The sequence below is a fragment of the Geotrypetes seraphini genome, chromosome 9, assembly GCF_902459505.1.
Source record: "Geotrypetes seraphini chromosome 9, aGeoSer1.1, whole genome shotgun sequence".
NCBI classification, from domain to species: domain Eukaryota; kingdom Metazoa; phylum Chordata; class Amphibia; order Gymnophiona; family Dermophiidae; genus Geotrypetes; species Geotrypetes seraphini.
In genome coordinates, this window is record NC_047092.1 from 124,378,484 (window position 1) to 124,397,283 (window position 18,800).

At 42.3% G+C, this 18,800-nt stretch overlaps 1 protein-coding gene across 1 annotated transcript in view; it reads left to right on the forward strand.

The window, feature by feature from the left end:
- INPP5D (inositol polyphosphate-5-phosphatase D) overlaps positions 1-18,239 on the forward strand; it is a 377,227-nt gene extending 358,988 nt beyond the window's left edge. Inside the window, exons 27-28 of the mRNA XM_033958845.1 lie at positions 4,015-4,606; positions 14,886-18,239. Of these exons, the coding sequence (XP_033814736.1) occupies positions 4,015-4,570 (556 nt within the window). The 3' untranslated portion in view covers positions 4,571-4,606; positions 14,886-18,239. The remainder of the gene's footprint in view (positions 1-4,014; positions 4,607-14,885) is intronic.
- Positions 18,240-18,800: the final 561 nt, after the last annotated feature.

The window sequence follows — 18,800 nt, forward strand, 5'->3', positions numbered from 1 at the left end:
TTTGTCCAAAATATTGAGACAAGAATGGAAGAATATCATTACTGAAGGCCTGATAGAATTCCACAGTCAACCCATCAGGACCAGGTGTTTTGTGTTTTGCCATTGTTTTCAGAGCCTGTTCCACTTGTAACTGCTCTTTTTTCAGGTACTCTCCCATTGCATTAAAGTCCGTACGTTTGAAATCTAGGACTTTAAGTATCGTGCGGCCGCTCTCCACTTTAGCCGTTATATCAAACCAAACCGTTTGATGATCGCTACTTCCCAGGTGAGCACCCACTCGAACATTAGAGATACTCTCTCCATTTGTGAGGACAAGATCCAATATCGATTTTTCCCTTGTGGGTTCCGTCACCATTTGTCTGGCTGAGCCTCTTGAAAGGCATCCACAATCTCCCTACTTCTTTCCGATTCCGCAGATGGAACATTCCAGTCCGCATCCAGCAGGTTGAAATCTCCCAACAGCAGAACCTCCTCTTTCCTTCCAAACTTTTGGATATCCACAATCAGATCCTTATCAATTTGCTGCGATTGAGTCGTAGGTCTGTAGACTACACCCATGTAGATAGAAGTTCCATCTTCTCTTTTCAGAGCGATCCATATCGCTTCTTCCTCTCCCCAGGTCCCTTGCATTTCAGTCGCTTGGATATTGATCTTTACATAGAGAGCTACTCCTCCACCTTTTTGACCATCTCTGTCCTTCCTAAAAAGATTAAATTCCGGTATGTTTGCATCCCATCCATGTGATTCACTGAACCATGTCTCTGTGATAGCGACAATATCTAGATCTGCCTCTAATATCAGGGCTTGCAGATCATGAACTTTGTCGCTTAGACTGCGAGCATTTGTGGTCATCGCTTTCCAGCTATTTTTCAGCGATAATCTCCTTTTTCGTATGGACTTTTGTTTCGTTTCACTTTCCGTTGCAATACTAAGAAATGAGTTGCTGATATTGTTTATGTTGCAGTCTTTACTACTATCACATCTTTTTTTTTGCCGGGAGTGGTCTCTATAATTGTCCTTCGTACATACATCACCCCCACCTTCTAGTTTAAATGCCTAGAAAAATATTGTCTAAATTTCTCTGCAAGGTTTGTTTTTCCTGCTGTAGTAATATGTAGCCCATCAGTGATTGATCTCCTCCCTCTCTAATGTGGACTTTAGTCATAGTCATTAGTTTGGTGTATTATGTTGTTTATTATCTTTATTAGATTATTATATTTCCTTTCAAGTGAGGTGGGGCGGCCCCTCAAACTTTGTTTTAAGTAAAATTTTGTGTGTTTTTCATTTTTATATAAATGAATAAAGATAACCTTGTAGACCACATGTGTCAAACACAAGGCCCGTCTGGCCATTTTATGCGGCCCATGGTGACTTTGCGCCTGACACTACACTGCAGTGAAGCCCACTCCAGAAACCTCCTTGAGTCCCAACTGCCCCACCTACCACCTCCCCACCACTGTAATTTAAAATCTTCAGGCAGCCGGTACTAAAACAATGGGAATAGGAGAGAAAAAAGTGGGAGGAGATGGTACACATGGATAGAAAGGAAGGGAAGACATGGAAAAGTAGATAGATTTTGAGAAGAAAGCAGACAAATGGAAGAAAGTTGAATGTTAAAAGTTAATGCTAAAGATGGATGTATGGCAGAAAGTGAAGAGGAGAAAAACAGCAAATGGATAAGGTGGCCCTGGATATACAGTTAAGAGCACAGACAAAAGGAAGTGCAGCCAGAGACTGGGAAAAGATGGTTTGAAAAACAAAATCACAGGACAACAAAGGTAGAGGAAATGATTTTAATTTCAATTTAGTGATTGAATTGTTTCAGTTTTGAGAATTTACATCTGCTGTCTATATTTTGCACTGTTCAGGAAGAAACGCATTTGTTTCTATTTCGCTAGGGGTTGAACTGCATGCAGAGTCTTGCATCTTAGGGTTTCATTTGTATATATTAGTGTTTTTAGTTTGTGATCCCATATTTCCATAGAGGTTATCTGTGTTCTGCATGTGTGACCAAGGCTACATGTTCTAGTAGGAATAAATGTTGAGAAGCATTCAGTGTGCTTTGTGTAGTTTAATTGTGGTTAACCGTTATGTGTTGTTAATAAGATTATATTGTGTGTGTATATATGAAAAATTAATGGAAAAATTGTATTACAATTAGTAATATTATAGGGGCGGATCTGGGGCGGAGATTGGGTGGGGTCTGGGGCGGAGCTTTCAGGCCTCCCCCAAACATTCCACTGCCTATGCCTAGAATGACTATTTGAATAAAGTTGGAATTATGTATGGTAACATCTAAGAGGTGAAAATAACCAGGTGGATCGCTGGAATGGTGTCTCAGGGTGAGGAAGGATCTATACTTCTATTAAGACTAAGTGCTAGATTCACTAAGGACACCGATCGTGTCCCAACCATATTGCAACCACTTTGCGATTCTGACCTGATTCACTAACCTTCTGGCAGATCCTGTCCGCACCCGATACGATCCGCACATGCAAATGACGGGAAATGCATGCATAAGTAGGAAGGCAGCGATTCACTAAACCAACGAAGGAACAACGATTGGGCTGGCCGATCCAAATGTGAGCGACTGCTGAGGACCTGTCGCTCACATCCTTGCCGACAGTCCTGCTCTCTGCCGTCCTGAAATCCCAGCATCAAAAATAGAAAAACCAATCAAAAGCACCCTGCTCTCTGCCTCCATGCTCTCAGTTCTCTTCCCTCCTGCTTCATTAGCCCAGTGCAAAGCCAGTAGCATATCAGGGAAGCCAACGTTTGTTGCATGGTCATAGCAAGGAGAAGTAATGGAAGAAAAGAAGGATTCCCTCCGGCGACTGAACTCCACTGCTTGCTCAGAAGCCCCCTTTAAAAACTCTGTGAGCTCGTGCTTATAACCTGCGGTTTTAACCCACGGGTTAAAAGCGGTGCTGCACTACGGCTGCCGACAATGGTCAGCTGAGCCGGCGGGAAGGGGAGAGCGGCGAGCGCTGCTGGCAGCGCCCAGGGATACCGATGACCGGGCTCCGGCAGGGAGAAAAGGGAAAGGCAGAGGGGTGGCCGGTGGGACTCCCTCCAGGATATTTCTTCAATTTCTTTTAACCCCAATGCTGAACAAGCGGTGCCTGCATATTCAGGGAAGTCAGGAGAGCAAGCACATGTGCAGACCATCTACAGGCAAGAAGATGGTCTGCACATGTGTCAGGATCGCTCTGCAGCGATCCGTTCAGTCGCTGTGGGGCGTGCCTCCGATTGCATTAATTTACATGAGGAGGTTTGATGAATCAATCGCCCGGGAATACTCGGCCACAGATCACCCAGCAAAGGTAACCTTAGTGAATCTAGCCCTAAGTATCTTAATAAAAAATTCAGCCCGCAACTTAGCTTGTGTCTTAGATTTCGGCCCCTTATGTGATTGAGTTTCACACTCCTGTTGTAGACAAACAAAATATGTTAATTAATTTTTTGGACCACCCTAATGCTTATAGTGCACAGACCTTAAAAGTGATTATTTTCAAAGAGAAGCAGCACAGGCAATTTCTTTTTTTCAAATTGGCTGCAGTGTAAGAAGGTTAACAATGCCCACATAGATCATAAACAGTTCATGTTATTCAAACTTTTCCCTATATGCCTTTTTTGCTAGTTGAAAGCAGTTTTTATATTATATACTGCACATCTAAATTGACTTATGAAGTGCAACTATGTCCTTTCTACTCTGTTTTCTATTATATGATGAGCAAAATATTTCCTCGTGTGACAAAAAATATCAGAGATAGCTTTGTACAGAAACCCAAAATTTGTGAAAAGCAAACATTACCAGATGGTCTCAGAGCAAATGCATAAGTATAGCTGCAAACATTATAGTAACTTCTCCCTTATTATATTTCTTCTATCCTTTATTTTCTGTTTATAAATCTCTTCCTTTATTTGATTTTGCCTCTTAGGTTCCTTATTTTCTCTTAATCAAGAATTTAGTGCACATTCTAATAACCAATCTCCTCTTTTGCTTCCCATTAGTTGCAGCTCAGAGATGGGAAAGGACATGATGGATATTTCATCCCAGGAGGACCCACAGCCTTCAGAAATGTTTGAAAACCCCCTGTATGGATTTAGGAATTCAAAGGGAAAGCAAAGTTCCAGGAAGGAACCAGTCTGCCCAAACATCACTGGGAAAGAGTTCCCTGTCAATCCAGGGGTGACAACACCTCGGAGCATTTTTCACACCAAAATTCAAGACACAGAAAACAGCAAGTCATTTAACAAGCAGTTATCCCCCTCTGGGTCCAACCCACGAGCCAGATCCTATACTTGTTCTTCCACTTCTATAGAGGAAAAGACTGCAATAAGCAACAAGGGCCAAAGCAAGTTATCAACCCTTATGAATTTAGAGAATTCAGCACAAGTCAAAAAGTTAATCAAACCCTGTGGACCAGAAATGGGTTCACATGGGGTGCAGGGACAACGGGCCAGACCCCCTCTACCAGTGAAGAGTCAGACAGCACGAGACCTGCAACATATGAAACCTCGGGATTATTGGGAGAATTTAGAATTTCCCCAACAGGGCAAGTCATGAGCTGATGATGCACCGTTGACTAGAACAGCTATGATGGTATGCTGACAACCATATCACAGTAACTGAGAAAAGTGATACAGAAAAGCAATAGAGAGCAGCAAGCACATGGATATGAGATTTTTTAAAAAAAGAAGCAATAAGAAGCAACACTATAGGGTGATTTTGTAAAGCTTTTTCCATGTGTAAAACCTATTTTACATATAGAAAATATTTTTTTGATATAATATGTGACCACATACATGTATATAAAGCATGCACATGGAAAGAGTGTGACTGCTTTTCGCAATCTGCATGTATGTGTTCCTGGGGGCATAGATAGACAGAACAGAGGCAGAGTTGCAATATACATGCATATTTTATAAAATGCACTGAAACTTATGTAGAGTACATGCAAATATTTACATCTTTTTTGGTGTTGGTGTAAATATATGCATGGACAGTCATGCCATTTGAGATCCTTTTTTTTATAAAGGCATATAGGTGCTGTGTTGTTTTTAAAAACTAGATAACTTTATTGCTTCTCATACGGGCATCCTGTTATAAGATCTAACCCTATAATTCTAACATTAATAGACAAAGAGGAGACATTTTTGAAAAACACCCAAGACAGATTTGAGACGTAGTTCATTACGTCCAAACAAAACATCCATCTTAGAGCCATTTTCAAATAGGAAAAACATCTGAGTTTCCCTTTCAAAAAAGGCTTTAACAGGGACATATTTACACAGAAAACATCTAAAAAGAACCATTTTCTAAACTGACATGTCCAGCTTATAAATGCTAAAATAAACAGGCACAAAAATTTCTGTCTGGTATCATTTTAAGAGAAATGGCCATACAGATGTCCATGCAGATCAGAGGGGCAACCTAGAGGTCAATGCAGTGGACTTTAAACAATGGCACCCAGGGACAATTCCCAGCAAAACTCCTTTATTTTGTATTGAAGAAAACCTACTGTACCTAACTATAAACCATTATAATCACCTTCCACCCTGTAGGTGACTCCTTAATTTAGTTTCAATAGGTAGTTTGGCAGTTTGGGAGGGCTCACAATTTCTACCACAAATGTAATATACTAGGTAGAGTAGGATTTGGACCTGGATCCAATGGTTCACAGTATACTGTACTGACCACTAGGCTACTCCTGAGAGCTGCTTGCTCTTTGTTGGATTTGCACATACTTTAATACCTGATGCTGTCATAGCATTTGGTATCCCCTTTCAGTTTCATTTCTAAGAGGGGTGGGAGAGGGATAACATCCACTGAGGAGGGGATCAAGTCTAAATCCATCCAGTGGTTAACTTGTCATTCAGAGCTTTTTTTTATTTTACTTGGATGTGATTGAAACAGGTCTAGATAAAAATGTACTTCTTTTTATATTTGGATATGTCATCCTGTTGCTCTATTGCTGAAAGTTGTCCTAATTTGGGGGCCATTTTAGTCCTGCCCAAAACACACCCACAACACCTCTCTTGCTATTTAGACAAACTCAGTAGAAATTCTTGCTTTTTGAAAATCACAATTTAGATGTTTACAGCAAATGGGCATGTGTTTTGGCCATTTTGAGATATTTATCTGCTTCAAAAATGAATGCCCAAAAAAAAGGAAAATGAGCCATATGACTTGACAACATCACTGTGTGGCATGGCATAGGCGCCAGAACGGGGCGGGGGGGCCACAAGGGCCATGACCTCCTCCAAAATTGCCACTTATTTTTATCCCTAGTGGTCTAGAGGTGCAGCGGGCAGGAGCGAGCTTCCAGCGTTCCTGCCCATTGCTAACTCAGTCATTCGTGGTTGGTGTCTTCTGCCATTGAGTGGCAATGAACGGGAGCATGCTTTGGCGCTCCTGCTCAGCGCTCAGCAGCTTCTTTGACTGGCTCCCGTTAATTCTCACCAAAGTGCGCTCCCACTCATTGCTGCTCAGCGGCAGAAGACACCAGCCACGAACGACCAGGTTAGCAGCAGGCAGGAGCAGAAAGCTCACTCCTGCCCACTGCACCTCTGGACCACCAGGCCAGAGGAGGAAGGAAAGACAGGGCTGGGTGCAATATCTGACAGGGGGTGACTGGGTGCAGAGTCTGACGGGGGGGGGGGGGGATGGCTGGGTGCAGAGTCTGAAAGGGGGAGGGGGCTAGATGCAGTGCCTGATGGAGGGGGCTGGGTGCAGAGTCTGGCAAGAAGGGGAGAAGTGGCTGTGTGCCGAGTCGGAGGGGGAGGGGCTGGGTGCAGAGCCTGACAGTGGAGGGAAGGAAGGGGGCTGGGTGCAGAGTCTGGCAGAGGAGGGAGGGGGTCGGGTGGAGTGCCTGACAGGGGAGGAGGGGGAGGGGGCTGGGTGGAGTGCCTGAGGGGAGGAGGGGCTGGGTGCAGCACCTGACAGGGAGAGACTGGGTGCAGGGGGTAGGGAGTTGGGAAGGCAGGGAGGACAGATGCTTAGGGGGTTGGAAAGACAGATACTGCACATAAAGGAGAGGATTGGGAAGGACAAATGCATGAGGGGTAGGAAAGGAGGAAAAGAGAAGTGCTGCACAGGTGGAGTAGTGGGAAGGGAGAGAAAGAAATGCTGCCATGGGGGAGGGAAAAGGAACAGATAATTGTTGGACATAGGTGTGTGGCGTGAGAGGGAAAGAGATGATGTGTACGGGGAAAGGAAGAAAGAGGGAGAATTGTTGGACATGATAGTGGTGGAGAGGAGGGAGGGAGAAATGTTACACTGGGAGGGAGGAGAAATGACCCAAAGAAGGAAGAGATGTCAGACCACTTGAATGGGAAGGAGAGAGAGAGAGAGAGATGCCAAACCACAGAATGGAAGGGAAGGAGGGAAGAGAGATATGCCAGACTGCAGAGAGGAGAGAGATATTAGACCTCGGAAAGAGGGAGGGAAGGAGAGAGAGATGCCAGACCATGGGAGAGGAGAGAGATTCCAGGCTATGGAAGGAGAGTAGAAAGATGCCAGACCATATGAGGGGGGAAGGGGGAAACAAAGATGGCTGACCATGGCAGAGGGATGAGATGATACACAGGAATGGAGGGGAAGGGGAGACAGAGGGAGGAGGTGGTACACAGCGATGGGTGTGACAGGGAAGAGATAAGAATAAATGTTTCTTATGGATAGATGGGAGGAGGGGAGAAGAAAGACGAAAGAGAAGGTACACATGGATAGATGGGAAGGGAAGGCATGGAAAAGTAGATTTTGAGAAGAAAGCAGAAAAATGGAAGAAAGTTGAATGTTAAAAGTTAATGCTAAAGATGGATGTATGGCAGAAAGTGAAGGAGAGAAAAACAGCAAATGGATAAGGTTGCCCTAGATACACAGTTAAGAGCACAGACAGAAGGAAGTGCAGCCAGAGACTGGGAAAGATGGTTTGAAAACCAAAATCACCAGGCAACAAAGGTATGCAATTTAGTGATTGAAATGTGTCAGTTTTGAGAAATGACATCTGCTATCTATATTTTGCACTGTTCAGGAAGAAATGCATTTGTTTCTATTTCGCTGGGGGTTGTACTGCATGTCTTGAATCTTAGGGTTTGGTTTGTATATATTAGTACTTTTATTTGCATAGGGGTTATCTGTGTTCTGCATGTGTAACCAAGGCCAGGTGTTCTGGTAGGAATGAATGTTGAGAAACATACAATGTGCTTTGTGTAGTTTAATTTTGTGGTTAACCATTATGTATTGTTAATAAGATTATATTGTTTGTGTATATATGAAAAATTAATGGAAAAAATGGTATTACAATTAGTAGTATTATGGGGTGGGGTCTGGAGCGGAGCTTGTGGGCCTCTCCCAAACAAAAAAAGCCATGCAAATTGAAGCTAAGACACCAGATTGTGGAGATCCTGGCAAATCCTGCTCCTACGGTTTGGTGCTACCTCCAGGTATTGGGGGAGGGGGAGGGTCGATGATGGCAAACATAGAGGTTCTGTGAGCAAAATCTCATCTACTCCCTCTCTAGGACATGCTATTTTCCTGCTGGTCTCCCTGACCACTTGGCCCTCCAGAGTCTTCTGCAATCTCATCAGAGCTAGACAAATGGCCCTGAGCTCCAACTGGTTGATGACCCACTTTCTCTGAGAGGGTGTCCAACACCCCTGAGCAGGACAATGACTTCAATGGGCCCCCAGCCCTGAAGGTTGGCATCTATCATCACCACGATCCAGGAGGCAATGTGGAGTGGTATGCCCCTGCAGTGCAATTGCAGGCAAATCCACCAGTCCATGCTTGCTCGGGCCTCCAGAGTCCATGTCAGACAAGTCTGCAAGTCATCTCGATGTGGCACCCAGTACGAGAGTGTAAGGCATGCTGAAGAGGACGCATGTGCACCCTTGCCCAAGGAACCACATCCATTGTGGCAACCATGGATCCTAGAACCTGAAGATAATCCCATGCCGAAGGAGCCGGCCGCTCCAGAAGAGAATAAATCTGGGCACACAGCTTTTGTCTGTGAGCTTCTGGCAAATAGACACAGCCCGCAACTGTATCGAAGAGGACTCCCAGGTATTCCAGCGACTGTGTGGGTGTCAGATAGCTCTTCCTGAAGTTGACAATCCAGCTCAGGTCTTCCAGCACCTGCTCCACTGCGTGTCATCCCTTGGCCAACAAGGGAGCTCTGATCAGCCAGTCATCTAAGTAAGGTTGAACTTGTATGCCTGTCTTTCGAAGGTAAGCCACCACTACCACAATCATCTTGGTAAAGGTTGAAGGCGTTGTCGCCAGCCCAAAGGGCAGGGTTGAGAACTGGTAATGCTGTTACAGAACATGAAATTACAAAAATTTGTGGTGGGCCAGAAAAATGGGAATGTACAAGTATGCCTCTGTGAGGTCCAACGATGCAAGAAATTTCCCTGGAGCTGCTGCTGCAATAACCGAATGCACGGTCTCCATTTGGAAGCGGAGAATCTTGAGAACCACATTCACATGCTGAAGATCCAGAATAGTTCTCCAAAGATTCAAAATTTACAGATACAAAATAAATGTGCTGTATTGTTGCAATTTGATCTGTCAGCTGCATTTGATGTTGTTCATTACAACATCCTGATTCGTAAGTTATCAGATATTGGTTTAAACCAAGTTGTACTGAATTGGTTTAGTAAATTCTTCTCATTGCAATCTTACGAGGTATATTTGGAGGGTGAGACTTCCCCCTCTTGGAAATCCAGCTGTGGGGTGCCACAGGGCTCTCCGCTGTCGCCAATCTTGTTTAATGTATATATGACTTTTCTGAAAAATTTTTGCCGCTCATCAGCAGAGACTATATTTACCTATGCAGACGATATTTTCATTTTATTAAAAGTTGATCCTGCCTGAGTCTGAGAGGTCAAGCGGTAGTGGCTCTATAGCTCAAATATCCAGTAAACACTGCATGGTGGCCTGAACTCTGAGCACCTTGTCCGGGCGTCCTGAAGAAGAATCCACCAATCTGACAGAGGCTGGACAAATTCCAACTTATAGCCCAATCAAATAATGTCCAAGATGCACTGGTCTGATGTGATGCACATCCAGACAGGAAGAAATGCTGAGAGCTGGCCCCCTATCCACAGAGGGGCATCCCTTGGCCTGTCGTCATTGTGTCTTTCTGGCAGGGTGCAGAATGGGAGGTGGAGGACTGGGAATGCCTGTAACCAATGTATCAATGTTGGGAACCCTGTGAAAATCTTTGCATTGTGCCATTTGCATATGGCTTGGAACGCCATGAGCCACAAAAATTAGGATGACCAGAACCCCCGGAGGATCTAGGCCTACTATCAGTCAGGGTCTTAGGGCAACAGTCCATCATAGAATCCATGAGGTCATCCGGGCCTTTACTGAACAACAATTGCCCCTTAAAAGGCAGCCTAGCTAATGTCGCCTTGGAAGTAGAATCACTAGCCCACTGTCTGATCCAGAGCATTTGGCGGGTCGAAATGGAGTATACTGACACCGTTGCCAAAATTCTCATGAGGTCATATAAGGCATCCGCCATATAATCCGTTCCAGCCATCAGCAATTGAGGGGGATCCACCGCTTCACAGAGCAGAACATACACAACTGCAGTCATAAGTGCAGGTGCAGAAAGAAAAAACTGTAGAGGGCGCTACACTGCACAGTGAAGTTCAACAGAGGCAGAGTGAAAAATCTAAAGTGGATTCCTTCTGCAGCATGTGGGTATGGGGAAATAACCCGGCTGTCTAGAATGTCTCACCTATTGCACTGGAAAAATGTAAGAAAGTTGAAGATCAAAAGTTAATACCAAAGCAACATCAAAAAAATCCCCAAAGATGACATTGCTGTGCACAAAATATAATATATGCAATTTCTTAAGACTAATCTTCATATGCTCAGTGATCATTCACAAAGCAACAATGTGGTAAATATCTTTATACCAGTGGTGCAAGTGATTCTAATCATGGCACATAGGCTTCACATACTGAAAAGGTTGTAAACTCAAGCTTATAATGGCGTGAATTATAAACACTTATCTTGCTGGAAATGAACCCTAACCTCAACACGAGCCATGTTTCACAGATGCTACTTCAGGAAGCAGAGCAAACATATTTTTCAACAAAAGTTTTTCAAAGATGCCTTAATCCCTTGAGCTTGCCAATTTCAAAATGATAAGTGTTTAAAAAAAAACCACCCAGTGATATAAAGCTATTTACAGCATGGCTGCTTTGTGAATGATCACTCTATGAGAACATGAATATTAGTCTTAACAAATTGCATATTTTATATTTTGTGCAAATCAATTACATCTTTGATGATTTTTTTGATGTTGTGACAATTGTTGTTTCCCCTTTGATATTCATCACTTTCAAATTAAATCCCCTTTTGGTTTTGGAATAAAGATGGATGTAGGGCAAAAAGTGAAGATGGAGAGAATAACAGCAAATGGATAAGAAGGCCCTGGAAACACAGTTAAGAGCACAGACAGAAGGAAGTGCAACTAGAAACTGGGAAAAGATGATTAGAAAAATAAAATCACAAGATAGCAAAGGTAGGGAATATGATTTTATTTTCAGTGTAGCGATTGAAATGTGTCAGGTTTGAGAATTTTTATCTGCTGTCTATATTTTGAACTGTTTAGGAAGAAATTAATTTATTTCTATTTCTCTGGTGCTGTACTGCATTTGGAGTCTGGCATTTTAGGGTTTAATTTGCATATATTAGTACTTTTAGTTTGTGGTCCTATATTTGCATAGGGGTTATCTGTGTTCTGTATGTGTGACCAAGGCCAGGTGTTCTGGTAGGAATGAATGTTGAGAAGCATAATCAAAAGAAACGTCTGTCTCCTTTTGGCCTAAGGCCCTAAACGCTGAAAGTAGCAGCAGGGAAAATGTCCATTCTCAAAAAAAAGTCCAAAATTAGGTTTTTTTTGAGAATGGCCTACGTCTATGTTCAGCAATTTAATCGCCCAGACCAGGGGTAGGCAATTCCAGTCCTTGAGAGCGGAGCCAGGTCAGGTTTTCACAGATGCTACTTCAGGAAGCAGAGCAAACATATTTTTCATATTTTCAGGATATCCACAATAAATATGCATGAGATAGATTTGCATCTCAAGGAGGCAGTGCATGCAAATCCATCTCATACATATTCATTGCGGATATCCTAAAAACCTGACCTGACTCCGGCTCTCGAGGACCGGAATTGCCTACCCCTGGTCCAGACCACCACTACATCTAACTTACAACACATTATCAACCAAAAAATAGCCCAAGTCCCAAACGCCCAAAACAAGACCTTTTAGGTGAAGGAGGGGCCAGTCCTTCGCCTAAAAGCTGGATTCTGTAACCGGCGTCTGTCAAAAACAACACTGGTTACAGAATCTCCCCCCCTCCCGCAACGATCACGACAGGAGAGATGGCTCATCTCCCCTGCCGCAATCGCGATCCCCCCAAATTGCCGCAAACCATGACAGGAGAGATGCCTCATATGGGTGGGGCCTTAGGCGCTTCGCCCAATGAGGCCCTAAGGCCCGCCATTTGGAGGATGGCGAGCCTGCCGGGCAGATGGGTTTGGGATCTGTCCGTCCGTCCAACTTACTGTAAGTGCAGGGGGGTGTTGAAGGTGGGGGGTGCCATGGACAAGAGGGCCTGAGATCCCTCATGGCTGTATTTTAGGGGGGTGGGGGGGTCACCTCGGCATGAGGGGTTGGGCTCTCTTCTGCCGGTATTGTCTGGGGAAGGTGGATCGTGATCACGGCAGGAGAGATTGGCCATCTCTCCTGCCGCAATCGTAACCCCCCCTAACTGCCTCGAATCGTGGCAGGAGAAATTGGGCATCTCTCCTACCGTGATTCACGGCAGTTTGGGGGGGAGGATCGCAATCGCTGCAAGGGAGATTGGGCATCTTTCCTGCCGCGATCGTTGCGGTGGGCAGGTTGCCGGGGCTGCTGAGCTGATCACGGCAGCCACAATCAGCTCAGCGGCCCCTATTCGGAACTTATACCTTTTTTTACTTGGTCTAAGTCAAAACGTATAAATTCCAACTGAGCAACCTGTTAAAGTTTTTGGTTATACTTGCTGTACGACTAAGTCTAGGTTACACGCAAAATATCTGGCCAATAAAAAAAAATGAAAAAAAAGCCTCCCCGCTGAGCAGAGGTTTGGTTCTACCCTGCCCATAGGTGCACTGAAATGATGATAATTGTACAAATATTCCAGATAAAATCTTGTTTTATTAAAATTCAACAGACAGTCCTTTTTCAAGGCATTCATTTGTACAATGGAGGAACATTACAAGTCAGAGAGTGTAAATGCAACTTCCCTGACATAACGCCCTCAAAATTCTGTTCTGCTAGGTTCACTTAAATATACCTAATACATGACGACATTTTACTGCCTGCATCTAATTGGTCATGAATACGTGATACCATATAAGGCGCTTGTATGCATATTGGGGGAGTGTCCGTCTCCCTCACACAAGAATTCTTAAAAGTTACATTTTAATACTAGCTTATCTAATAAAGAAAAAGTACAGAAGAAACCAGGAAAAAGTATTACAATATAATATACGTACAGAGGAAAAATTATCCATTCACACAGTGTTAAATTATTTCTCTTTAAGAGTTAAACTATTGCTCCCATATTACTGAATCATTTAAGAGCATGCACTGAAAATCCCGTGTCTCAGTGAAAGAAAAGGGGAGTGGCTAATCCACTCCCACAACAAACCCTACATTTTCCTATATGCATCCTCCAGTACAATTGTTAGAGATAATTATATTTCATTCTGAACCCTTAAATATGAAAGTCCCTATGTTATTAGTTTACTAAAATTTAATTCATCATTTTGCATATCCAATTAGCATTTCTAACTTTACCCTGCAAAAAAGGAGAGGGAAACCCCCTCCCCTGGAATGTAATCTCTGTAAAGAAGAAAAGTCCAACTCTATAGCAACCAGGTCAAAAGCCAAACCTTATCTGTTCTGCAGGTCTCTGGAGACTGGACACATATTGAAACAATGGGACTTCATAAAACTAAGCTACAGCCTGTGTGTATCTTCTCTGGTCTTCAACAGATCTTATATATTAATTCTAGTGACATGAGAGAAGGCCTACTCCTGTTTCCAGTGACCTCAGCACAAAAACACATATTTAGGTCAATATATTATCCCCTGTTTGTTTTATCTGGTTTGTGTTCTGGCTTCTCCAATTGTAATTTTATCTAGCCATTTAAACCCTCCTCCTTTGCCCTTGGATAGGTCCTTATCTTATAACAAAACCCTGACTAGTAAAATCCAGAGCAATGGAAGGAAAATAATGGCTATTTTATTTTTCATGCTTGCCCATTCCACCACATAGCTGTCCATTTTTAATAAGCTGCCACTCCCAGGTTCAAAAGAGCCTCATCACCCCTGACAAAGCGCTCACTCCCCCCCTCCCCAAACTCAAAAAAATGACAGGAGGGATGCCGATTCCTTCCTGCCATCGGGCCGACTCCTTCTTACCCCGGCAAAAAAAAACAGCAGGAAAGATGCCGACTCCCTCCTGCCACCGGACGCAGATGCCCCCCGTCCTCCTCCCTGTATCTTTAAAAGTTGGAAGCCGGAGGGATGCTCAGTCCCTTCTGCTCCAAAGGCCTCCTGCATCAAACTGCAGGCCTTAGGCCCCGCCACAGTGTATCATGTGATGCATGGGGAGGGTCTAAGGCCCAGATTGGCTCAGGTGCCTCAGGCTCCTTCCTTGGGAGGGGCCTGAGGCGCGTGAGCCAATCAGTGACTTCCTCAGGGAGTAGCCTAAGGAAGTCCCCGATTGGCCATTGCTTTGCATAGACTTGACTGTGAAAATGTTGAACTTGTCATGATCCCACTGACTACTCTCTTGTCTTGCTTTAATAGTGAATACAGTGAAGATTTTACAGACCCTTGTATACAAAGGAAGAAGCTCAGATGGCAAAAAGATCGCAAGCAGCACTTCTGTTTGATTTCCAACAGGATTCATGGTTTATTTATTGCAAATGTTTGTACAACTTTGTTTCTTGGGAAGTATATTGTAGTGTACTGTAAATTTTCTAAGTGTAAATGATAAAGATATAATTAAGAAAAAAATGAGCAGCTTCCATTGACCCTCTAAGATATTCTATGTTCCCACATGGACAATCACTGATAAAAAGAAGCTAATCCTTGTCTGCTCTTTGAATATTGAGATGACTTAAAAACTACTATAGATTTTTGGGAGCATCTAATAAGAGTAATGTAAGTTCCCTTGTCAGAATCCAAAGAGAATACTTTTCTCTATAACCATCAATCTATTAATTTTTTGCATTAATAGAAGAAAATGTATAGATTAAAATCTGTTCAAAGTGCTGTGTGACCAAAAAAAGCAAAAAGAATGTTGGAAATTGTTAGAAAGAAATACACAACAAAACTAAGAACACCATAATGCCTCTGTATCACTCCATAGTACAACTGACCTTGAGTATTGTGTGCAGTTCTAGTCGCTGCATCTCAAAAAGGATATAGCAGAATTAGAAAAGTACATAGAAAAGTGACTAAAATAATAAAGGGGCTGGAACAGTTCTCCTATGAGGAGAGGTTAAAGAGGTTTGGGCTTTAAGCTTGGAGAAGAAATGGTTGAGGGGAGATATGAAAGAGGTCTATGGAATCCTGAGTGGACTGAAATGGGTAAATGCAATTCTATTATTTACTCTTTAAAAAAAACCCACAAAGATTAGGGAGCTTCCCATTAATTTATTAAGTAGTACATGTAAAACAAATAGGAGAAGCTATTTGTTCACTCAGCATATATTTAAGCTTTGGAATTCATTGCTGAAGGATGTGGTAAAAGCAGTTAGTGTAAGACTTGGGCATGTTCCTGAAGAAAGTCTATAAATTATTATTAAGGTAGACTTGAGGAAAGTTATAGCTTGCCCCTGGGTATAAGTAGCATGAAATCTTGCTACATTTTGAGATCTGCCGAGTACTTATGACATGATTGATCACTGTTGGCTTGATGGACCTTTGGTCTGACCCAGTATGGTGATATGTATGTTTTTAAGTTCTTAAATCAAAGACTCTAAGAGCCTGTAGTTGCAGAAAACAGGATGAGTAGGAGAGAAAGACAAACTTTTTTGCCATTAAGAGAAAAGATACAGACACAGCCTATTTCTACAAAAAAAGCCTGAGAGGTAGGCCACTGCCAGAGGCATGAAAAACTAATGTACTAACATGTAGAAGGCCTGAGATGGTTCACTGCTATTGAGATTAGAGGAGAGATAGAAAATGGAAAGGCATGAAATAGAGAGTAAAAAGAATGCCAAAAAAGGAAGCCGAGAGAGAAGGGCGATCTAAGAGGCTCTTGAGTGGAAAGAGAAGACATGAGATGGGTAAAAGGAAAAAAGGCCCAAGTTGAAATGAAACAAAAAGAAAAGACCCGAGGATGTAGAATGATGAAAAAGTGAGGGAGAGACTTAGGAGTTGGAAAGAAAGACATAGGGAGCTATGACGTCAAAGCAAGGTAAAGAGATTAAAGAACAGGAAGGATTTGGGAAAAAGTAATGAATGTAGGGGGAGATACAATTGATATAGAGGAGCGGTTTTTTTTATATGATGTTCAAATCAGAGTTTAGATGTTTTGCAGAATATGCACAAAAATCCAGTAGCGAACATGACCATTTTTGAAACTGAAAAATATCTTTTTGTTTAGAAAATGGCTATTTCTCAGATGTGCATGTCTTCAGTTAATCTGTCTTTTTAAATGAACCATTTTCGAAAAAACACATCCAAAAGAAAAATGCACAAAGCAAGCTGTTGGGACATAGGAAGTGCCAGCACTTTCCGTAGACTGGCCACACAAAACATCCCAGTAGAGCAATGGGGCACCTTAGGGAGCACAGCAGTAAACTTCACATAAAAAGGCTTAGGTACACACACATCTCACCATAACCCTCTTATAGTGTATGGTAAGCCCTCCAAAACCTACCCCAAACCCCAACTGTACACCACACCAATAGCCCTGATGCCTGTAGATGTAATCTATTTGTAGGTACAGTGGGTTTTGGAAGGTTGACATAATCCACTATAAGTGTAGTACTGTAGTTAGAGCAGAATATAAGCCTGAGTCCCCATCTATATAGTTCACTACACCACTCATTAGGCTACTCCAGGAACATGCTTACTGCTTTAATAGGACTGGCCATAACATCTGAAGCTATCATACAAGCAGGTATGTACTGTTTCATTTATCTTTGGGGTATGGGTTATGCTTTCATCCCTTCATCTAGTCAGTTTTGACACATTTTTTGGCACTTATTCATTGTTAAAAACAAGTCTAGCTCCAAAAGTCCAAATTGTGCTCTAGACATTTTCTAAAATATTTGATTCTTGCAGAAAAACGTCCAAAACATAACCCTGCCCTTGTCCTGATCAAATCATACCTCCAACAAGCTTCCTTCAGATTTAGACGCACTTCAGACAACCACCATAGAAATCCATTTAGAAAATGGGTTTTGAAAATAGTGAATTGTAAAGGCTTGGTCAGAAAAATGGCAACCTGCCACTTTATGCCACTTTATTAATGTTCTTTTTTGAAAATGAGCCCCATAGCAATACATACATGGACCCTTTTACTAAGCTATGTTACAAAAATGGCCTATACTATTATTAGTGCATGGATTATTAGTTCATTGAATTCACATGCAGCTCTAAAATGGCTGCAATTTGCTTTTTCCTATTAATGGCCATGTGTTAACTTCTAAATTAGCACATGACCTTTACTGCCACTTATTTTGTAGGTGGTTAAGGCTCCTGAGCTAACCACAAGCTAATCAATTAGCACATGGCAATGTAGTTGCACTAGCTGATTAGTGCAGGGCATGCCCACTCTTCATCCGTAACATATACCCCACACTAAAAAATAAAATCTATTTTTTAGTGCATGAGAAGTATGCGCTAGTCTCAAAACTATCACGGGATACCTTGCTTTTTTAACCTGCAATATCACATGTTAGTGCTTACTGCAACTTAGTAAAAGGACCCCGCAGAATGATAGAGGAAAAAAGATAGATGTGAAAAAAGTGACTGAATAGAGAGAGGCAAAAAGCTAAAGATATATGAGAAGGTAAAAAAAGAAAACATCCAAAGTTTTTTTCTCAACTTTCTTATTTGCATTCATATTTGTGATTTAAACCCCTCCCCCCCCCCTTTTTATAAAACTGCGAAAGTGACTTTTAGCGCTGGCCGGTGTGCGGAATGCTGTGTACTGCTCCGATGCTCATAAGAACTCTATGAGTGTCAGAGCAGCGCACAACATTCAGCATGCCGGCCAGCGCTAAAAATCGCTTTTGCAGTTTTATAAAAAGGGGGGGGAGGAGTAAATGTTCTACTCAAAATGCATATAAAGAAAATAATGTAATGCTGTTCTTCTTATATACTGTATATATTAATAAAACAGTTTAGAAATTCAAAATAACATGCCAGAAACATTTTTTCATTAATAACAAAAATATTGGTAACTGCTGTACTTACTACAACTACCTGTTCCACTAAACAGCCTTATACAGAACTAGCTACATTTCCATCTGTCATATCTATTGATGTTTTAACGTTACCTATCTCTGATTTGCATAAGTCATCTATTTCTCTTTCCACATATGAATAAGTTATATATACAGTATAAGTTCACTTCCCTTTGAACCCATTCAACAAAATTATCCCATATTTTACCTTGCTTCTCTTCCTTTTTAGTCTACTTGTCAGGTCTATCCATTTCAAATAAACTGATTTTGAGAAAAGTCCAGCGATATATCTAGTAGA